This window comes from Carcharodon carcharias, chromosome 32, assembly GCF_017639515.1.
Source record: "Carcharodon carcharias isolate sCarCar2 chromosome 32, sCarCar2.pri, whole genome shotgun sequence".
In the NCBI taxonomy this organism is placed as follows: domain Eukaryota; kingdom Metazoa; phylum Chordata; class Chondrichthyes; order Lamniformes; family Lamnidae; genus Carcharodon; species Carcharodon carcharias.
In genome coordinates this window covers 23,011,317-23,029,868 of record NC_054498.1, presented here as the reverse complement: position 1 = coordinate 23,029,868, position 18,552 = coordinate 23,011,317, and the positions used below count along the sequence as shown (strand labels likewise).

The 18,552-nt window shown below is 42.6% G+C and overlaps 1 protein-coding gene across 5 annotated transcripts in view; it reads right to left on the bottom strand.

Annotated features, from left to right (window-relative positions):
• sin3aa (SIN3 transcription regulator family member Aa) overlaps positions 1–18,552 on the bottom strand; it is a 133,755-nt gene that overhangs the window by 62,692 nt on the left and 52,511 nt on the right. For 4 of the 5 annotated variants that reach the window (XM_041178345.1, XM_041178344.1, XM_041178346.1 and 1 more), the window contains 3 exons: positions 9,210–9,389; positions 6,602–6,708; positions 1,431–1,710 (listed from right to left, as the gene is read on the bottom strand). In XM_041178345.1, the coding sequence (XP_041034279.1) occupies positions 1,431–1,710; positions 6,602–6,708; positions 9,210–9,389 (567 nt within the window). Of the gene's footprint in view, positions 1–1,430; positions 1,711–6,601; positions 6,709–9,209; positions 9,390–16,302; positions 16,545–18,552 lie in introns of all 5 variants that reach the window. The other variant, XM_041178347.1, reaches the window with a different exon arrangement.

The window sequence follows — 18,552 nt, the reverse complement described above, 5'->3', positions numbered from 1 at the left end:
GGATTAATTGGTAATTTTGATTTTGTTCTGATTGTTCAATTAAATCCATGTTGCATTTAAACAAAGCTTGGCATGGCAGTTAACTGTCAGTTATCAGTTAACTGGTGCATTCTCCATGGCAACGCCTCTACCAGAGTCCACTTGTCAACCAATCAGCATTCTCTTCTTGTGCAATATAAATTGTTGTTCCCTTTACAATTTGGTAGTATTGCGAATGTCCTGATGAGTGCAAGACAATTTCAGCAATATTCAAATTCTGTACTACCAAGCGACGAAAGTCAAGCTCTTAGAAGCTAAAGTCTTTAACCCCTTCCTATATCTTTGGCTGTCAGAAAAACAAGAGAGTATTCACTATTAAACATACATATTGATTCTGCTAACATTTAATGTTGTCACAGTTCTGAAGGTTTCACTGATGATTGGCCACTGCCTCAATAAAGTTTAGCAATTGAAGTTAGTTCTAATCTTGCCAATGGTCAGAAGAAAATTAAGAATCTAACAAAACAAAGGCACTTATAAGTGGAAAAATGCCTCAGTTATTGGTCAGCAGATGTTCTAGGCTCAAAACCACTTTCTTGCTGGCCATGAGTATGCAGGGGCTTCCTAAAGCAAGCTCCTTCCCTTTTGAAGCTCGGGGGGGGTGGGGTGGGGGTGTGGTTATTATACATGAGAGAAAAGTACGTAAAATTTGGTGAGAACTCTGAAGTTATTCAAGTAATAATCTGGTACTCACTGAAAGACAGTACCAGCAAGTACACCCAACTAATGCAAGCACAAAATCGCATCAGTATCTGTTGTACGAACAATGTCCTGAGTACAATAGTAAGGTTTCACCAGTAATGAATCAGTCATGTTTCGTCAGGTTCAATCCCTAATGTTGGCTACTACATGCTTTCCGGTCTGAATTCAGCAATTTTGTGATGTGGGCTGGGTGGCCCTTTTGGGGACATAGTCTCGCGGGGGGGTGGGGTGCGGGGGGCTGGCAGGCCCTTTTGGGGACATAGTCTCGGGGAGGGTGGGGGGGGGCTGAGTGGTCCTTTTGGGGACATAGTCTCGGGGGGTGGCGTGGGGTGGGGCGGGCCAGGCACTACACAAAATCTGACAAATGACATCTTGGATAGCAGCAATCATGCACATCTGTTCAGCTCTCTAAAAAAGCGATAGCATGAAAGTGGAGATGGTGCTCTCAACTCAAAAGCTGACCTTCAAAGAATGGCAATTTAGAAAGAAAGCTACAAGGATAAGTTTGCGGTGATACAGAGAGGTGGCATGGTGATATATATGGTTGTATTCAGGTTTACACAATGGCGAACAGGAGAAGCCTCTATCTTGTCTGTCCTGCAGGTAATGTAAAGCTCAATAAAAGTGAATCAGGTTATGCAATCCTGAAAGTGCCAGGAGACTTGCAAGATTGTTCTACCCATGCTCACCTTGGGGATTTTGGCAGGAGGTGGTTGTGGTGCTGGCTGTGCCGGGGCAGGAGCAGCATGCTGCTGTGGTTGCTGCTGGTGCTGTTGTTGGGGTTGTGGCTGGGCGGCATGCTGAGGAGTGATTTGATGGACTTGCCCTGGTGTCGTCACGTTCACCATGTCATTCGTCTGCACCTCAATTTTGTAGCCTGGAGGCAGGAAGGTGTTGAAGCCCATGATGAGGTCAGGGTGCCCTTTGAAGAGCTGAGAAACCCGGCTGATCACTCCAGGGGTATCAATGCTGCAACATTTCAAAAAGAAGTAATTAAAATTCAAAACACTGAGGAACTCTGCAGCCTTCAACCTATCAAAACCAATGCATTACATTGATTATCTACACAGCTTCACTGGGCCTGAAGTATTTCCACTCATGTCACTTAATAATGTCTCCAACACTCCTACAAACTATGCAACTATGTTCTCAACCCTACCACAATTAGTTATGTAACCTTGTTAGTATTTGTTGGATTTTTCTCTGTGCAAATTGGCTGTGGCATTTAGAATTAATGAATTTTACAGTATAGATGGAGGCCATTTGGCCCTTCATACTTGTGCCAGCTCTTTTGAGTTATCCAATTAGTCCCACCCCTCCCGCTCTTGTAGACTCCCAGAATGCTAAGTGACAAAAGTCACTGAATTTCAAAGCAAATTGATTAGTTGGTAAATGCTTTTTATTAAGGGTTTTAAGAGTTGACTTCTTTCTGAAGTTTTGCATTTCGCATCTAACTTAACCTCAACTTGTAGTTTCTTCCACAGTGTTAGTCAGTGGTAAAATGCCCACTAGTATCGTTGAACAGTTGGTTAATTAGGCAGCTATTTAGAAACTGATCAGTAGGGGCTGACTCAGGTCTTTGGAATTTAATATTTAAACAAGGCACTAACCAGATCCTAAAAGAGCAGAGTTTTTTTTAGATCATATATGGGCTGCTGAGACCTGTTGCTTGAAATTCCAGCGCCACGTGGGAACTTCAGGACACTTCATGTATCTTGGGGGACCAATTGTGTAAGAAATGTCTCCAGCTGTTTGAGCTCAGGTTCAGGGTGTCCTGGCTTGAGAGAAGGCTGGAGTCACAGAGCATCAAGAAGGCTGAGAGTTCCCTGGATCATAGTTTCCAGGAAGTGGCCAATCTACAGGCATAGAGAATTCAGGATAGTAGGTGGGTAGCCATCCAGTAGAATAGAAAGAGGCAGGAACTGCAGGAGTCTTCGAGGTGTGTGTCACTCTCAAGTAGGTACTCAGCATTGGAAACTGCTGGGAGTGAAAATATCTTGAAGGAGTGCAATCCAGGCCATGGCACCAATGGGCAAGGGAAGAAACAGCAGTGTAGAAATACAGGAATTATAGGACGTTCCATAGTTAGGGGGACAAGCAGAGGCCAGCAAAAATAAAAATAGGAAGGTCAGGAAGAACAATGCTTGGCTCAAGGAGGGCTTCAGATTCTTGAGGCATTAAGATCAGTTCTGGTCCCAAAAGGGAAGGGTTACACCTCAACAGAACTGGGCCTATGTCCTCGTGAGCAGGTTCACTAATATGGTTGGGGAGGGTTTTAACTAAATTGGAAGTGGAGGGGGTGGATGGGGTGCATCGGAATATCGAAGTAGGAAAGAAGAACCAAGGCCTAAAGGAATAAGAGTTTTGGATAATACTAGAGAAGAAAGTAATACCATATTAGATAGAACCAGACTAAGGACCACAAGGAATACAATCATAGGTTTAAAATGCATGTATGTAAACATGCAAACCATGGTGAATAAGGTTGGTGAGCTATAAGCACAAATACCTGTTTGATAATACGATATAGTGGCAATAATGGAAAAATGGCCTAAAAAGAAGAACTGGGTGCTTAATATTCCTACATATAAAGTGTTCAGTAAAGAGAGGGAAGAGAGATGGATTGATAGCACTGATAAGGGAAGATATTGTAATGTTGGAAAGAGAGAATAGCCTTGGGGAGACATGGACAGAATCCATTTGTTTAGAGTTGAGACGAGCAAGAGAGAAAGAGACAGACGGAGAGACACAGAGAAAAGGAAATCACAAAGAACTATTGAGTGGTGATATTGGGAGACTTTAATTATCAAAATATCAATTGGGATAATGTTAGAGTAAAGGGAAAGGAGGGTGAGGAATTCCTGAAATGTGTTCAGGAGAAGTCTCTTGACCAGTATGTTCTTGATCGAACTAGGAATGAGGCATTGCTGGATCTGTTGCTGAGGAATAAGGTGGGCCAAATGGACCAAGTGTCTGCAGTGGAACACTTGGGTAAAAATCATTATTGTATCATAAGATTTATATCAGTAATGGAGAAGAGCAAGGAACAAGCTAATTTAATATTTCTAAATTGGAAGGGGGCTAACTGCAATAGGAGGAGAGGAGATCTAGCCAGAGTAAAGCAGAACCAAAGACTGACTGGAAAAACTATAATACAGCAATGGGTGATCTTTAAGGAAGAGATGTTTCAGATATGGCTAAGTATATTCCTACAAGAGGGAAAGGCAGGGAAATCAAAACAGGGCTCCTTGACCAATGAGGGAGATAGAGGATATGATGAAGCAAAATAAGGAGGTGTATGATGCATGCCTGTGAATGCTTCAAGCAAGAACCAGGCCAAATGCAATAAGGTGAAAGGGAAGTGAAGAAGAAAATGCAAATGTGAAAAAGAATAAGAACAGAATGGCAGTTAATATAAAAGGCAACCCAAAAATCTTAATAGTAAGCAGGTAGTTAGAGGTGGAATGGGATCTATTAGAGACAAAGAAAGTGATGTTTTGAGACACAGTGTTTACTATCAGTGTTTACTAAGGAAAAGGAAGCTGACAAAATATCACTAGCTAATAATAATGTATGGGGTGAAAATTGATCAGAAGGACCTATTGGAATGGCTGCCTATGCTTTAGAGTTGATAAGTCACATGGTCTGGGTAGTTCACAACCCAGGCTGCTAAGAGAAGTGGGGGTGGAGATAGGAGAAGGTCTTGCCATAATCTTCCAATCTTCCCTAGATATGGGGGAGGTGCCAGTGGATTGAAAAGTGGTAAACGTGACACCCTTACTCAAGAAGGGCCTAAGAACATTCCTGGTATCTATAGGTCAGTTTAGCATAAATGGTAGATAAGGTTTTAGCAACACTAAGAAGGGAAAAAAATTAATAGTCAGTGTATAGGTTTGGGTTAATTAAGGAGAGCGAGCACAGATTTGGAAAAGGCAAATTGTGTTTGACTAATCTAACTGAATTTTTTAATGAAGTACCAAAGAAGGTTGATGAAAGGAATGCAGTGAATGTTAACTATTTGGATTTGAAGAAAGCGTTTGACAAAGTTCCATATAAAAGACTGGTTAACAACATTGAGGATCAGGCAATAGAAGGGTCAGTGTCAGCTTGGATAAAAGGGGTCATGTAATGTGGTTGTTTTTCAGACTGGAGGATGGCAGGGTGCTGCTCCCCATGGTTCAGCGTTAGGGCCACTGCTGTTTTTGCAATATGTAAATGACTTAGATGTTGGAACACAGAGTAAAAGTTCAACATTTTGATACCAAACTCCAGAGGTACAGTAGAAAGTAAGGGTGATACCAATCAACTGCAACAGGACAGAGATAGACTGGCAGAATGGGTGGAATTTAATATAAAAAAAGGTGTGAAGTGATGTAATTTGGCAGGGATAGGGAGAGGCAATATCAATGGAATGGCACGGTTCTAAAGTCCAGGATTTTACAGGGCCTCAAGGAACAGTCTAGGAGATGGGAGGGACAGCCAAAATATCAGGAGGGAGAGCCAGAGGTGGCATGCCTGCCACCGTGACATCTTGCCAGCAGTAGGGAAGGTGGCAAGTGGCTCTCCCATCCAGAGGCCAACCGAGGCCCTGAAGTGACCAATTTAGGGCCTCTTCCTGTCGCTGCTGGCACTTTACCAGCAGCAACTGAACCCTCTGCCATGTAGAGACACCGCCAGGTAAAGCCTAGCCCACAGAGGGATTCCACACATTGGCAATGGCCACCCCCACAGTCGAATACCAATACCCCACGTTTGCACCCTCACCAACCACCCCTTCCCCTCCCTTGCTAAGGCATGTCTAACTGACCCCAGCGACCCAATCCCCACTTACCTTAGTCCAAGGGCAACGTCCACGCTGCTTCTCTGGCTGGGTGCCGTCTCAGCAATGGCCTCCACCCCTGGTGGGACTCAAGAGCTGTCAGCCCTCCAAATGGCCAGCAGCGCTTGGAGGAGGGATTTCGTCCCTTAAAGAAACAGGAGCCCCAGCGGCAGCTTATTAGCTGCCTGACGGACATAAAATCCAATTGGATGTCCTGAAACGGCCAAGGCAGGGTTGCTCCAACTTTCCAGTCAATGGGTGAGGCCACTGCTGCCCTGACAAAATCCTGGCCAAAGTGGAAGGGGGAACCTGATGGTTAATGTATCTAGGTCTTTTAAAGGTGGCAGGACATATTGTGAGAGTTGTTAGCAAAAACATATGGGACTTGGGCTTCATAGAGTAAGCAGAGAAATTCTGTAAATCTGTATAAAACTCTGGTTAGGCCTAGTTCAGTTCTGGTCACCATACTTTAGGAAGGATATGAAAGTGCTCACGAGGGTGCAGGTGAGGAATTTAGCTACAAGGTTAGGTTGGAGAAACTGGGGTTGTTCTCCTTGGAGCAGAAGAGGTTATGTGCAAGATTATGGCCGGTTTAGATAAGGTAAACAAAGAAAAGCTTTTCCCATTGGATGATAGTACAAGGTCCAGGGGACAAAGTTTTAAGGTTTTGGCAAAAGATACAGGGGGATGTAAGGAAGAGCCCTTTTACACAACAAATGGTAATGACCTGAAACTCACCACCTACGGGATTGGTGGAAGTGCAGGCAATCAATTATTTCAAAAGGAAGCTAGATAGGCACTTGAGGAAAATAAAACCGAGGGCTACAGGGATAGAATGGGGACATAGGAGTGACTGGATTGCTCTACGGTATGGACTGAATGGCCTCCTTCTGTACTGTAATTACTCTTAAGATTGCTCCATTAATTGACATATAGGTCACAATTCTCTTAAAGCACAAAAAAAAATCGTTATCAGTTGAGTCAGCCTATACGCCCATTAATATGGTACAGACAAGGAGAAAGAATCTCCCTGTACCCTACCTCTGAGATTTGAACTCCTTCATGATGTCAAGAAAGTCATTGTAAACCTGGGGCTGGTTTCCAAACTGTAGTTTCACCTGGTCAAGATAGGACAAAGCATCTTCAACCTGACAAAATAGAAGGCAAAAAAGGGACAGCAGTTTGATAGTGCTGCAAAAACATCTTTTTAGGACAATAACTTCAAACTAAAGAGTGAAAAGGGCAATAGGTGATAAATACCCTCAGAACAATCAATTCAAAATCATAGTGAAAAATTAACATTCATGCAGGACATTGTAGAGAGGGGGAGTTGGGGGGGGGGTGGTGTGGTGTCAGATAGCTCAGCTGGCTAGATGGCTAGAGTATGGTGCAGAATGATGCCAACAGCACGGGTTCAATCCCTGTACCGGCTATGATAATCTATGGAGGGCTACCTCCTTGCCTTGTCCCATGCTTGATGTGGAGTTGCGCCACTCATGCTATGTAACCACTTGTTAGAGAAATGCCTATGGTCCCTCATGGACTATGGTTAATTACCATTACCAGATACCATGCAGGGCATTGCAAGAAATACAGCATACTGCATTATTGCTAATGTCAAACTTATACTCTACATTAGCAACAGCACTGGGGCTATTATGCAACACAGCATTGTGGAACAACACCATCACATGGCAAGTAATGCAATAGTACTCGAAAGCAACATTGCCATGGCAACACAACAGCACTGTTAAACAACAGACTGTGGATAGCAACATGAGAGTACCAATAAGTAATATTTCAACTATGAATGCAACATGAGATGTTAATATATCACTGCATTAAGCAATATCAGAACCAGAAATACAAAATGACAATATCAGAAAGGCATACCACAAGGTCATAAAGAAATACTGGTATCGGCAGCTGACATTATAGGGAGGGCATATGACAGATTGTGCTCCAATGGATAAAGTTGTAATGTTGGTGAAGTGCAACAGATACCTTATCACACAATCTTTGATTGCATTTTCACAGGATTGTTTTCTAAGATGTCTGCTGTACCAAGTTGCCCAGTTTCACACTGCTACATTTCTCTAATCAAAGTTGGAGAAAGAGTGTAAAAGAATGTGAAGAAAGAGCAGAACAGAGAGTAAGGGGGTGAAAGGAAGACAGTGTGAAAAGAAAGAGATAGAGAGAGAGACAGAAATAAAAGAAGAAAAAGAAAACCTGCATTTATACAGCATCTTATTGCATTCACAGAATGCCCTAATACACTTTATAATAACTGAACTACTTTTGAAGTAGTATCTTCTGTAATGTAAGTTAGAATTAAATTGGCAAGAAACTATATGAATGACAATGATAGAGAGACAGAGAGAGAGTCTGTGTAAACTTAAAAACTACAAGAACAACATGAGGCAATAAAACTGAGAAATAAGGAGAGTCTGCAACACTGACACACCAGAAAGACAGCATACCTCTACATAACTAATCCTCACAGAACAGGCAATATGGGGAAGATAGGATGGGTCCTCAATTTATTTCTTTTTTTGAAAGGTTGATACAAGCAATCAAAAAGATGTTATCATGGTAAGAAGAGAGTAACACAAGTCTGGTACAATATAACATTAACATATCACAGACATAGCCACAGGTTTCAAGAAAAACTAGCGGAACAGATCTTATATTAATTCAGAAACTTATTTTGAGGGTACAATATTGTAGAGAAAGTGCAGCAATATTATTATTCTATAAAAAGAACATGCTCCATGCAATGATACAAAAGCTAACAGTTCTACAGCTTGAATTACTAGGCCAATCACAGTCAGCCAACTATCGTGTCAGCAACTCAGGGCAGAATAAAGCAGAATTAACCTGCACCTACAAACTTCATCCCCACAATATTATATAGTTTAGAGTTTCAGATAATGTTGGTAGATTGTTTTCCCTGCACTCCTATGGTTTATGCTGTCATCTGAACCCTTTGACGAAACCTTATGATGTTAAAGGCAGCCATTCAGCCCACTTAGCCCACTCTCTGTAGGAGCCATCCATTTCAACCCTTTTCCCATACCCTTTTACATGATTTTTTCCAAATATTAATCAGAGTCCAGTAGAGAATTCCACTTGCTAACTCTCTCCATGTTAAAAGAAAAACTTCCTAGCCTCTTTCTTTGCTCTTTAAATGATGATCTGAAATTTATGCTCTCTAGTTACCAACACATTACATTACTGATATGTTACTTCCTTGTCATACACATTAACTATACAGGTACTCAGGCCTTGTTACAAAGGTGGAATAAATCTGTAATTCCTAACATTAGCAGTCTTGCTGAACTGGATTAAAAACTCATTACCATCTTTGACCTTTCAGCCTGTGACAGGCAGACACAAATGGTTCTCTTCACTGCAAGTAAATCCAAATGACAGATGTGTGCAATTAAGTTGGGCAGAGAGAAAAAAAAAATCTGTGGACATGACTTTGTGGGATGCACTATAACTGCAAATTATAGGAGAAAAAATGGAATTTATCCATTTCAAATTTTGAGTGGTAGGTATAAAAGTTTTTTTTTAAAACTCCAACAAAAACTTTGAAATCAGATTTTTGTTTTAAAAAATCAGCCCTGCTGTGGTAATGAGCGCTCACCTTTAGCCTCTGGAACTGCTGCTGTCCTTGGACCGGTGTGGCTGGTGCTCCTGGAGGATGGGCATGGCTCTGGGGTACCACCTGCTGTCCATGAGGCTGAACTGATGCAGTGTGATGGTGCCCACTGTGTACAGCTGGAGTATGGCTGTGACTGCCAGAGCTCTGAGGCATGGCTGAAACCTGCAGCAGAAAAAGGTGGTAACTGACACACTGATCCCACAGGTTAATTACTAACCCTTCATATTCATCAATTGAGAAAAATGTCAAGCTGCTTCTGTCTACTGCTCTGAACATTTGAGTGCAGTGCCCTCCTTGCAAACCCAGCCTCACAAGACAATCTTTTAGTTAATAACCATTGCACTGTTCATCCAGCAGACAAACACATAAGCTTTTCAACTGAAGAGCGATGGGGAGTGGGAGGCGGAGAGAGGAGGATGCACAAGCAGGAAAGAGGCTCCTTCTCTATATTACTTCCTGTTACAACTTCCCTGACAACACTTTATAAAACACATCCTCTTCCTACTAACCGTGAGCAATACCGCAGATCTGCTGGTATATTATAACATTTCCTGTGCACCACACTTCAGACATCACACACCATCTGATGCCAATTTCCATATCACAACTTGATGCAGCAGACATTTGCAATGTATAGAAAAACTTTCCAGGAATACAAGATACTGGAGGCCCAAGTTTTCAGGCTTTTAATCAGCCTGTCCGAAAAACAAAGTCAGAGCAATAATCTGCTAGCTGATTAGTAACTAAGGTCTTGACGCATCGGCCGGTATTCACTTACCAATTAGACCTTATTGGCTTAAAAAGAACAAACACCTATGCTTTGTCTAGAAGAATAATACATTGTGTTTTACATAAATTTCCTGATTAAAACAACATAGACCCTCGCTGAACGTGAGCACTGTCACTAGACATTTACCTGCCCTTGGTCAGGTTTTTTTTATGCATCTCTATTTTGGCATGGAAACTTATTATTTCTGCTTAATAAGATGAATATTACCAACAATTTAATCTTTTATTTCTTCTCAGGTATTCCACTATCTCCTACTGTTTCCCTCATGAAAGAACCAAGAAGCCAACCTGCTCACAGGCCGATATTGTGAGTTAGCTACTGAAAGATTCGTCGAGAAGCCCAGTGTGACTTAGCTTGTGATTTTCCCAACCAACAGTATGAAGTGCCAGGATTCTTATCGCTCTTCTTCTACCCTACCCAACTGAAGCCAGGAAGTCATCACACGCTCCACTGATCAGCCACATTTTCTTCTGGGTTAAAATTTGGAGAAGACCCTCACTGTGGGCAAAGCAAGCACTTTCAAAGTTTACAGCACACACTCTGGTCATTTCATGGATTTTGCATCCCTTTTGACTAGTGCAACATAGGTCTGGTAAGGCACAGGTTTATTCAAAGGGAATATTGCTTCTGATGCAAACTCAACCTCAGTGTTTTTTTTTAAATGAGTGAGATTAATGCTTTGTGTTGCACTTCTTAGACAACATTAGAATGGTGAAAGAATACATTTCAACTGCAAGCCAATGATGTGGACCGTTGGCAGGAGTCTTAAATCATATCACATAACAAGGAATGGTGGGATTACAGAAACATTAATTGAAAATTCCATATACAGCAAGCAGAGAGTGAAGTACACCGATCTTCCAATGTGCTGCACCTGATCCTTGCATTAGCAGTTCCACACAGTGCAAGTTCCTGATCTTGGCCATGCTGTCTGAGTGGCACCAAGTGGATACGATCTGCATCCCTATGCTAAAGCAGTGGAAAATAAGAGCTTCCATGTAACTCAGTCCTAGCTACTCTTGCACATCTGGTGGCCAATTATATTGGTATTGACAGGAAGCTGGGAGCAACCTCTCACTACACACGCAAAATCAAAAACGGAAATATTTGTCTCCACTAGAAAATGGTGGTACAATATCAGCAACCCTGTGAGGGCCGAAGTCTTATTTTAACAACTAAATCAAGGCCGTAATCAAACATTTGGCACAAGTTTGCAGAAAGTTGTTTTAGCTGATCCCACACCCTTGCAAGAGGCATAGGTACAAGGCTTTGGTGCTCAGAAGGTTAACAGTCTATTCCAGGTAAGCAAAGACCTTAAAGAGCTGGAGTAGGCCATTTGGCCTTTCAAGTCTTTCATGGTTGATCTTCTACCTCAATTCCACCTTTCCATGGTAGATCATATCCCTGAATTCCCTCAGTAACCAAAAATCTATCAATCTCCCTTTTAAATATACTCAATGACTGAGCATCCACCGTCTGGGGTAGAGAATTCCAAAGATTCACAACCCTCAGAGTGAAGAAGTTTCTCCTCTTCTCAGTTTTAAATGGTCAACCCCTTATTCTGAAGAAGAGCCGTAAGGACTCGAAACGTTAACTCTGTCTTTCTCTCCACAGACGCTGTCAGGCCTGCTGAGTTTTTCCAGCAATTTTTGTTTTTGTTTCAGATTTCCAGCATCCGCAGTATTTTGCTTTTATCCCTCATTCTGAGGCTGTGACTCCTTTTCTAGATTTCCAGCCAGCAGAATCATCTTTTCAGCATCTACCCTGTCAAACCTGTTAAGTATTTTTTTATTCATTCACGGGATGTGGGCTTTGCTGGCTGGGCCAGCATTTATTGCTCATCCCTAAATGCCCTTGAGAAGGTGGTGGTGAGCTGCCTTCTTGAACCGCTGCAGTCCCTGTGGTGTAGGTACACGCAGAGTGCTGTTAGGGAGGGAGTTCCAGGATTTTGACCCATATACCTTATATTAGATCACTTCTCGTTCTTGTAAATGCCAGGGATTATAGGCCTAATCTACTCGATATTTTGGAGCTTCTGAGGACAATCCCTTCATCCCAGAAACCAGTCTAATAAATCTTTGCTACACTCCTTGTAGGGCAAGTATATTCTTCCTTAGGTAAGGAGACCAAAGCAGCACTGTATTCCAGATGTGGCCTCACCATTGCCCTACACAATTATAGTAGGACTTTTTCACTCTTTTTTTTCCCAATCCCTTTGTAACCAAAAGCCAATAAACCATTTGCCTTCCTAATAGCTTGTGTACCTGCATATTAATTTTCTGTGATTCATGTACAAAGACACCCAGATCCCTCTGAATGCAAACATTTCCCAGTCTCCCATCATGCAAAGAAATATTCCACTTTTCTATTTTTCATATTGAAGTGGATTACGTCACACTTTGCCATTGGATTCCTGAGGCCGTCTAATTCAAGGAGAGAATTCCATGCCATTCAATTTTAAATATACCCAACCCACCACCCAAACCTCTAGAAAGTAAGATACAGTACGTCCAGTCACTGCTGTACTCGGAAGGAGACAGCAACCTTCATGTGGTCCTCCTATTAAACTAAGTTTTCCAACCTGAAAACCTACAAACTAATGTTGTTAAGAAGCCTCAATGCTGAAGGTCTATCCTGGGCGAAACGTACTACTCGCAAAAAACTCTCTGACAGGAGTGTGGACATAGCCCACATAGTCTGTAAGAAACAAACCTCGCGGACCATTCCAACAGTCAAGCCCACATTCCCAGGTACCAATTCATTGTAAGCAGGGATAACACAGCATACAGTCTAGCCACCTACAGCAAGGAAGCCTAATCAAAAACGCAGAAGACCCAAAATCAGATGACACCTACTCCATCACAAAGTAGGTAAGCTGGCCATAATAAATGTCTACAAGCCACCAAACAGCTCAATATCGTAATACAGCCTTCAGTATATTCATGCATCTACAGAAGTGGCTTCAACAGCCAACAGCAAATGTGGGGGTACCTCAACAACAACACTGCAGGAGTATAACTGTCAGGCTGGGCCTCTGTGCATCACCTAAAACGTGTGTTCAGTGCAAAGCAGCATGGCACATTCCATTCCGCTAGGTGGAAGAAAAGCTATTCACCTGATCTTTGCTTCACGACACGTGACAACATAGGCCAACTGCTGATGAACTCCCGACAAGTGCTGCCCATCTTCCCTCAACACTGCCCGACCCTTATTCGCATCAGCCTCAAACTAACATCCATTAACTCAAAAGCCAAAATCACACTGAAATCTGTAGAAAGACAACTGGGATGCCAACAGCAAATACTTAAAAATCACCACCACCCACCCCTCCCTGAAAACTATAACCACTTTACTCGATTTCTCACACTGGCGGACATCTCAAAATTGTTCCCCAGGGCTTCAGAAAAAGTTTCATCCCCTGCTGGATCCTGGAAAGTGAATGGCTCCTAGAAGAACAGAGAAAATGAATACCCCAGTGTGCCAATAGGCCTCCTGAAGTCCTTTTATGAAGTACACTTCATAAGATGGCAGGGAACAACGGAGCAGATTGACTGCACGCACTCAATCCAAAAGGTGAGGAAACTCCTTCGCCACCTGAGAGCAATCAAGCAACAGTCACGCCAGCAGCCCAGAATCAATTACTGATGCTGTCGCCTCACAGCTCTTAATGGACTCAAAGATACCTGCCAGCAGGGAAGGTAAGTGGACGTTAAAAACAGTCCTGATGCAGTGCAAGACTGGCCCAGAGCAGACAGACTTCTCAAGCCCTTACACACAAGAGGAAGTGGACAGTCCCCTGACAGCCATCAGGTCAGGCAAAACAGCAGGAGTCAACCCAGAATTCCTGTAGAACATCGGATCACAGGGAGAGAGGTGGCGACCAAGCCAACATCCCCAGCACAATTCCAAACATCTGGTGCTAATCTAAGATAGTGGCCACTGCCAAGCCAGGGAAGAGGGAAGCCACTCAATGGCCCATGTAGTTACTGCCCCACCACCTGATCTTAATATTACAGATAAGGTCTTGGAATGCCTCCTGTTAAATAGACTGAGTCCCATTTGGAAGAAGCAATAACCCACCCCCACCCCCCCAACCCTGCCAAGAGGTTTTCACACAGGTCAGTTTCCAGGAAGGCTAGTTCAAAGGCAGGAACTGGCATTGTTGACTTAACCTGTGCCCATGATACAGTGTGGAGCACAGGCATGCTGCTGAAACTCTCTAAAATCATCTGCTGTGTGAAAACCCTACAACTAATCAACTCCATGATCAGCACCTTGTGTGTACCTTGGTGATCAAATCAGCTGCCCCTGCACACCCAACAATGGGCTCCCACAGGGATCAGTCCTTGCATGGCTCTCTTCAACATATATACACCAGTGACTTTCCTCCCACAAACTCATGGCTCTTTTCAATATGCTGACATCTTGGCCCTGGCTTTCCAGGCTAAAGAACTTCAGGACATTGAGATACCATTCAATGAAGATCAATGCTGTCTGGAAGCCTACTTCAGAAAACGGAGACTTCAACTAAAAACTACCGAGACTGGTGTTTCAGGTTTCCACCTGAACAACGCAAAGATCAGGGAAGAACTTCATGTCCAGGTCAGTGGTCGACAACTCACCCACAATCCAACACCAAGTACCTTGGCATCACTCGACCTTACATTGACCTACCAGCAACACCTCCAGAACACCAGAGCCAAGGTCAAGATGAGAGTGAATCTCATACAGAAACTAGTGGGGCAGCAGAACCAATGCACTGTTTTACTCACCCTGGTCGATCCATTAGCAAAATGCTGCTGCTCCACCTGGCTCAGGAGTCACCATACAAGTGTGATTGACAACCTCCCAGAAATAAAACTTATGACTTCCCAGAGGTGGGTGAGACTCACACAGCCTGGAGTGTACTGTATTTAACTGAACTACTACCTCCATTAATCAGCAGGTTCAACATAACAGTTTGCCTCTTTTTGTGAGGCACGTATTAAGTTGGCAGGAAATCAATCCGGCACTGAGATGTGTCAATTCTTTATTTATTCTTTCATGGCATGTGGGCATCACTGGCAAGGTCAACATTTTTTGCCCATTTGTCATCTCTAGTTGCCCCTGAACTGAGTGAATTGCTAGACCATTTCAGAGAGCAATTAAGAGTCAACCACAACCACATTGTTGATAGGTCTGGAGTCACATGTAGATCAGAAAGTGAAAGGATGGCAGATTTCCTTCCTTAAAGGACATTAGTGAACTAGATGAGTTTTTATAAAAATCAATGGCCACTATTACTGAGTAGCAGCTTTTAATTCCAGATTTATTAACTGAATTTGAATTCCACCACCTGCCTTGGTGGGATTTGAACCCAAGTCCCCAGAGCATTAGCTCAGGCCTCTAGTCCACTGACAATGCCATTGCAGCATCTCCCCAGCAGGGTGAATGCTTGTCCGCAAACCAAATCCTTTCCTCCCTTTTCCCCAAATGCTTACTTATACCACTGGATGTGGAGCTTATCTAAGTCTCTTTTTATATGGATACAATGGCACAAGAAACCAAAACAGTCCCACTTACAATAAAGCGGTTGCTCAAACACCAACTCCTTTAGCATAAATTGCACATGCATGCATGCACACTCAGCAGTGAGCTACAGCTAGGCAAGAGATGATTTTAATTTCAATAAAACACATGTTAAGGAAGGATGGTTACATAGGCTCTCACTAGTGTGAGGCAGCTGCAGCATAATTCTTGATGAGTGAGTATCTGCATTCTAGCCTGTATCATAAAAATGCTTACCATGTACCAATTAACATCTAGATTTTGTCAACAGAATGCAAGTAAAAGCAGCACACTAAATAACCAAGTTAAAGTATCACAGCAAAGTTACATCCCAAGAAGGCAGAAAACTAGGTGTGCAAACAGTGTTTTACTTGCCCCTGGCTTGGTCCTACATCCCCAGGCATGCTGAGGAACAGGTGGGTGAGGAAAGACTTCATGCACTCTGTGTCCCTGAGGTTCTGCTCATCAGATGCTCCCTCTGCCCCTAGGGCATTAACGCTGAATGGATTTTTGAGTCATTTCCTACTTAGATCAGTTTTCTGAATGAATGATTCAAATGAGCTTTAATACAAGCATATCTAATTGTCTATTTTTATCCATACTGGACAGAAATCCTGCTAAAAGCAGAACATTTCTTGGTAACCTAGTTTTATATATAAAAAGAGTGAAAGCAACATATCAGCTAAAGAATTATTCCGTCTAATAACTGAGGCACTCAAGCGGCAGCACAATACATACTTTTGAAGTGTTTGATTTGAATGCATCTATCCATCCACAGTAACATGTTCTGGTGCACCATACACTTGGCCAGCCTAATCACTGGTTCTCGGAACACAGGGCACTGGCTTCCGGCTGTACACCATTGACAGTGAGAGTCAAGTGTCATTAGTGCGATGACATCAATTAGGATTCCACAGTGATGTGATTATAGTGCGAAAGCATCTTTAGCCAACTCCAGATTCACGGCCTTAAGGCACTACCTGTAAGGTACAAGAAATAGTGTCCCTTGCCTCCGATTTATTAATGCAGGAATATTGCTCCAGTATGATTTTGACCAAGTATTCGAATGTAAGTTGTTCTTCCATCTTAATTGTGCCACAATTGCAGATAGTATCCTGTAATGTAATGTTACCAATCCAAGTTACACATCTGCTGTCATTAGTAAATTGTGGAGGTGCCCTGGAGTACCCAGCTGTGGTATTGTGGATACAGGATTATACCTGTAATTCACTCCATATACAGTTGCTAGTGAGGTCTCAAGAGGTGCAACACTTCCCCGCTGAGGAAACACACATTACTTGTTTTCAATTCAGCAAGCCACTCACCCCACACCTGCTATTGATTTTCTTCTACGATTAGTGAGAAAGCAAGTGTTGACATGTCTGGACAAAGTAATCTGCCCATTCTCAAGGCTAAGGAATGATGTGTGAAGGATGAAGACAAAGGGGAGAACATAACTAATGACTCACCACCCATTAGTGCTACGTATTCAGTGATAATTCACAAAATGATGTTTGTAAATAGTCACCTTCTACTCTACACTCTATGTCAAACAGTTAGCAAACCATCATCCCAACCCTCACTGCCAATGAGACAATTCAATTTACTGCTGTCAAAAGGAGGGCAACTATTGTCGCTTGACCTGTCAAATCCATGAAGATAAAATAAGATATGGCTTTTGTGTCTTTGTAACAAAGGCTGTCATTCAAAATGTATACATTTATGATAAGCCTGTGTAAATACTAGTTCGCCTCAACTGGAGTACTGTGTCCAATTCTGGGCACCCCACCTTAGGAGGGACCTAAGGCATCAGAGAGGGTGCAGAAAAGATTCAGGAGAATGAGTCCAGGGACGAGGAACTTCAGTTATGTGGATAGATTAAAGAAGTTGGGGCTACTCTCTGTGGAGGAGAAGATTAAAAGGAGATTTGGTAGAGGTTTTCAAAGTCATGAAGGGTCTGAACAGAGTAGAAAGATAGAAGCTGTCCCATTGGAGAAGGAGCGAGAACCAGGGGACACTGATAAAGGAAATTGGCAGGAGATGCAACAGAGACATCAGGAAAATCCTTTTCACACAGCAAGTAGTTAGGACCCGCAAATCACTGCTTGAGTGTGTGGTGGAGGCAGGTTCTCTCAAGGCTTTCAAAAGGTAATTCGACTATTATCTGAAAAGATTTGCAAGGCTACGAGGAAAAGGCAGGGCAGTGGGGCTAAATGTGTTGCTCTTGCAGAAAGTTGGCATAGACATGACCAGCAGAATAGCCTCCTTCTGTGCTGTAACCATTCTACAATTCAGTATGATTCTATAATGTGACCCTGCTTTGATCAGATTCTGACCCATTCTACAGCATCTGAGATGGTCTCTTAAATGGAGATAAACTTCGAGGGAAACTCCAAAAAACTCCCATTTAACATGCCCAATGATCTCTCCATTAGCTCCCAACACTAAATCACATACGTAGTAACAATAAGAGTCAAAAGTAGATTTCCTTGGAAACTTACAGACTACTATGTAGAGATTAACAGTATTTTATCACTAGACTGTTCTCCAACACTCTGCTTGCTACATCGCAACATTAAAAATTAAAATTTCCATTCAGAGTTTTCTTTTAAAGCTTTAAAAACAAGGTTCCAATTATTAAAAACAAAGTGATAGGGCACAGGAAGAGGCCATTTGGTCCATCGTGCCTGGGAAAGAGCTATGCAATTAATCCCATATACATGCCTTTTGAAAGTCACTGGCCCATAATTTGCGGTCAGCAATGAAGCAACAGCGATCTCTGCTGACCTCGAAGAACGTAATGCTGAGAGATCTAGTGATCTGTGTGGCAAGAACTTTAACTCTCTCAATGTGTGATTAATTGTCTTGTCTTGTTTTGAGGGTTGGCCACAGAATAACTAATCTTTCTCCATTGATTTCTATTCTCCACTGCCCTCACTGCATGTCGCAAAGAGGCCAGTACACATTCTGATATTATCCATCCGTGCC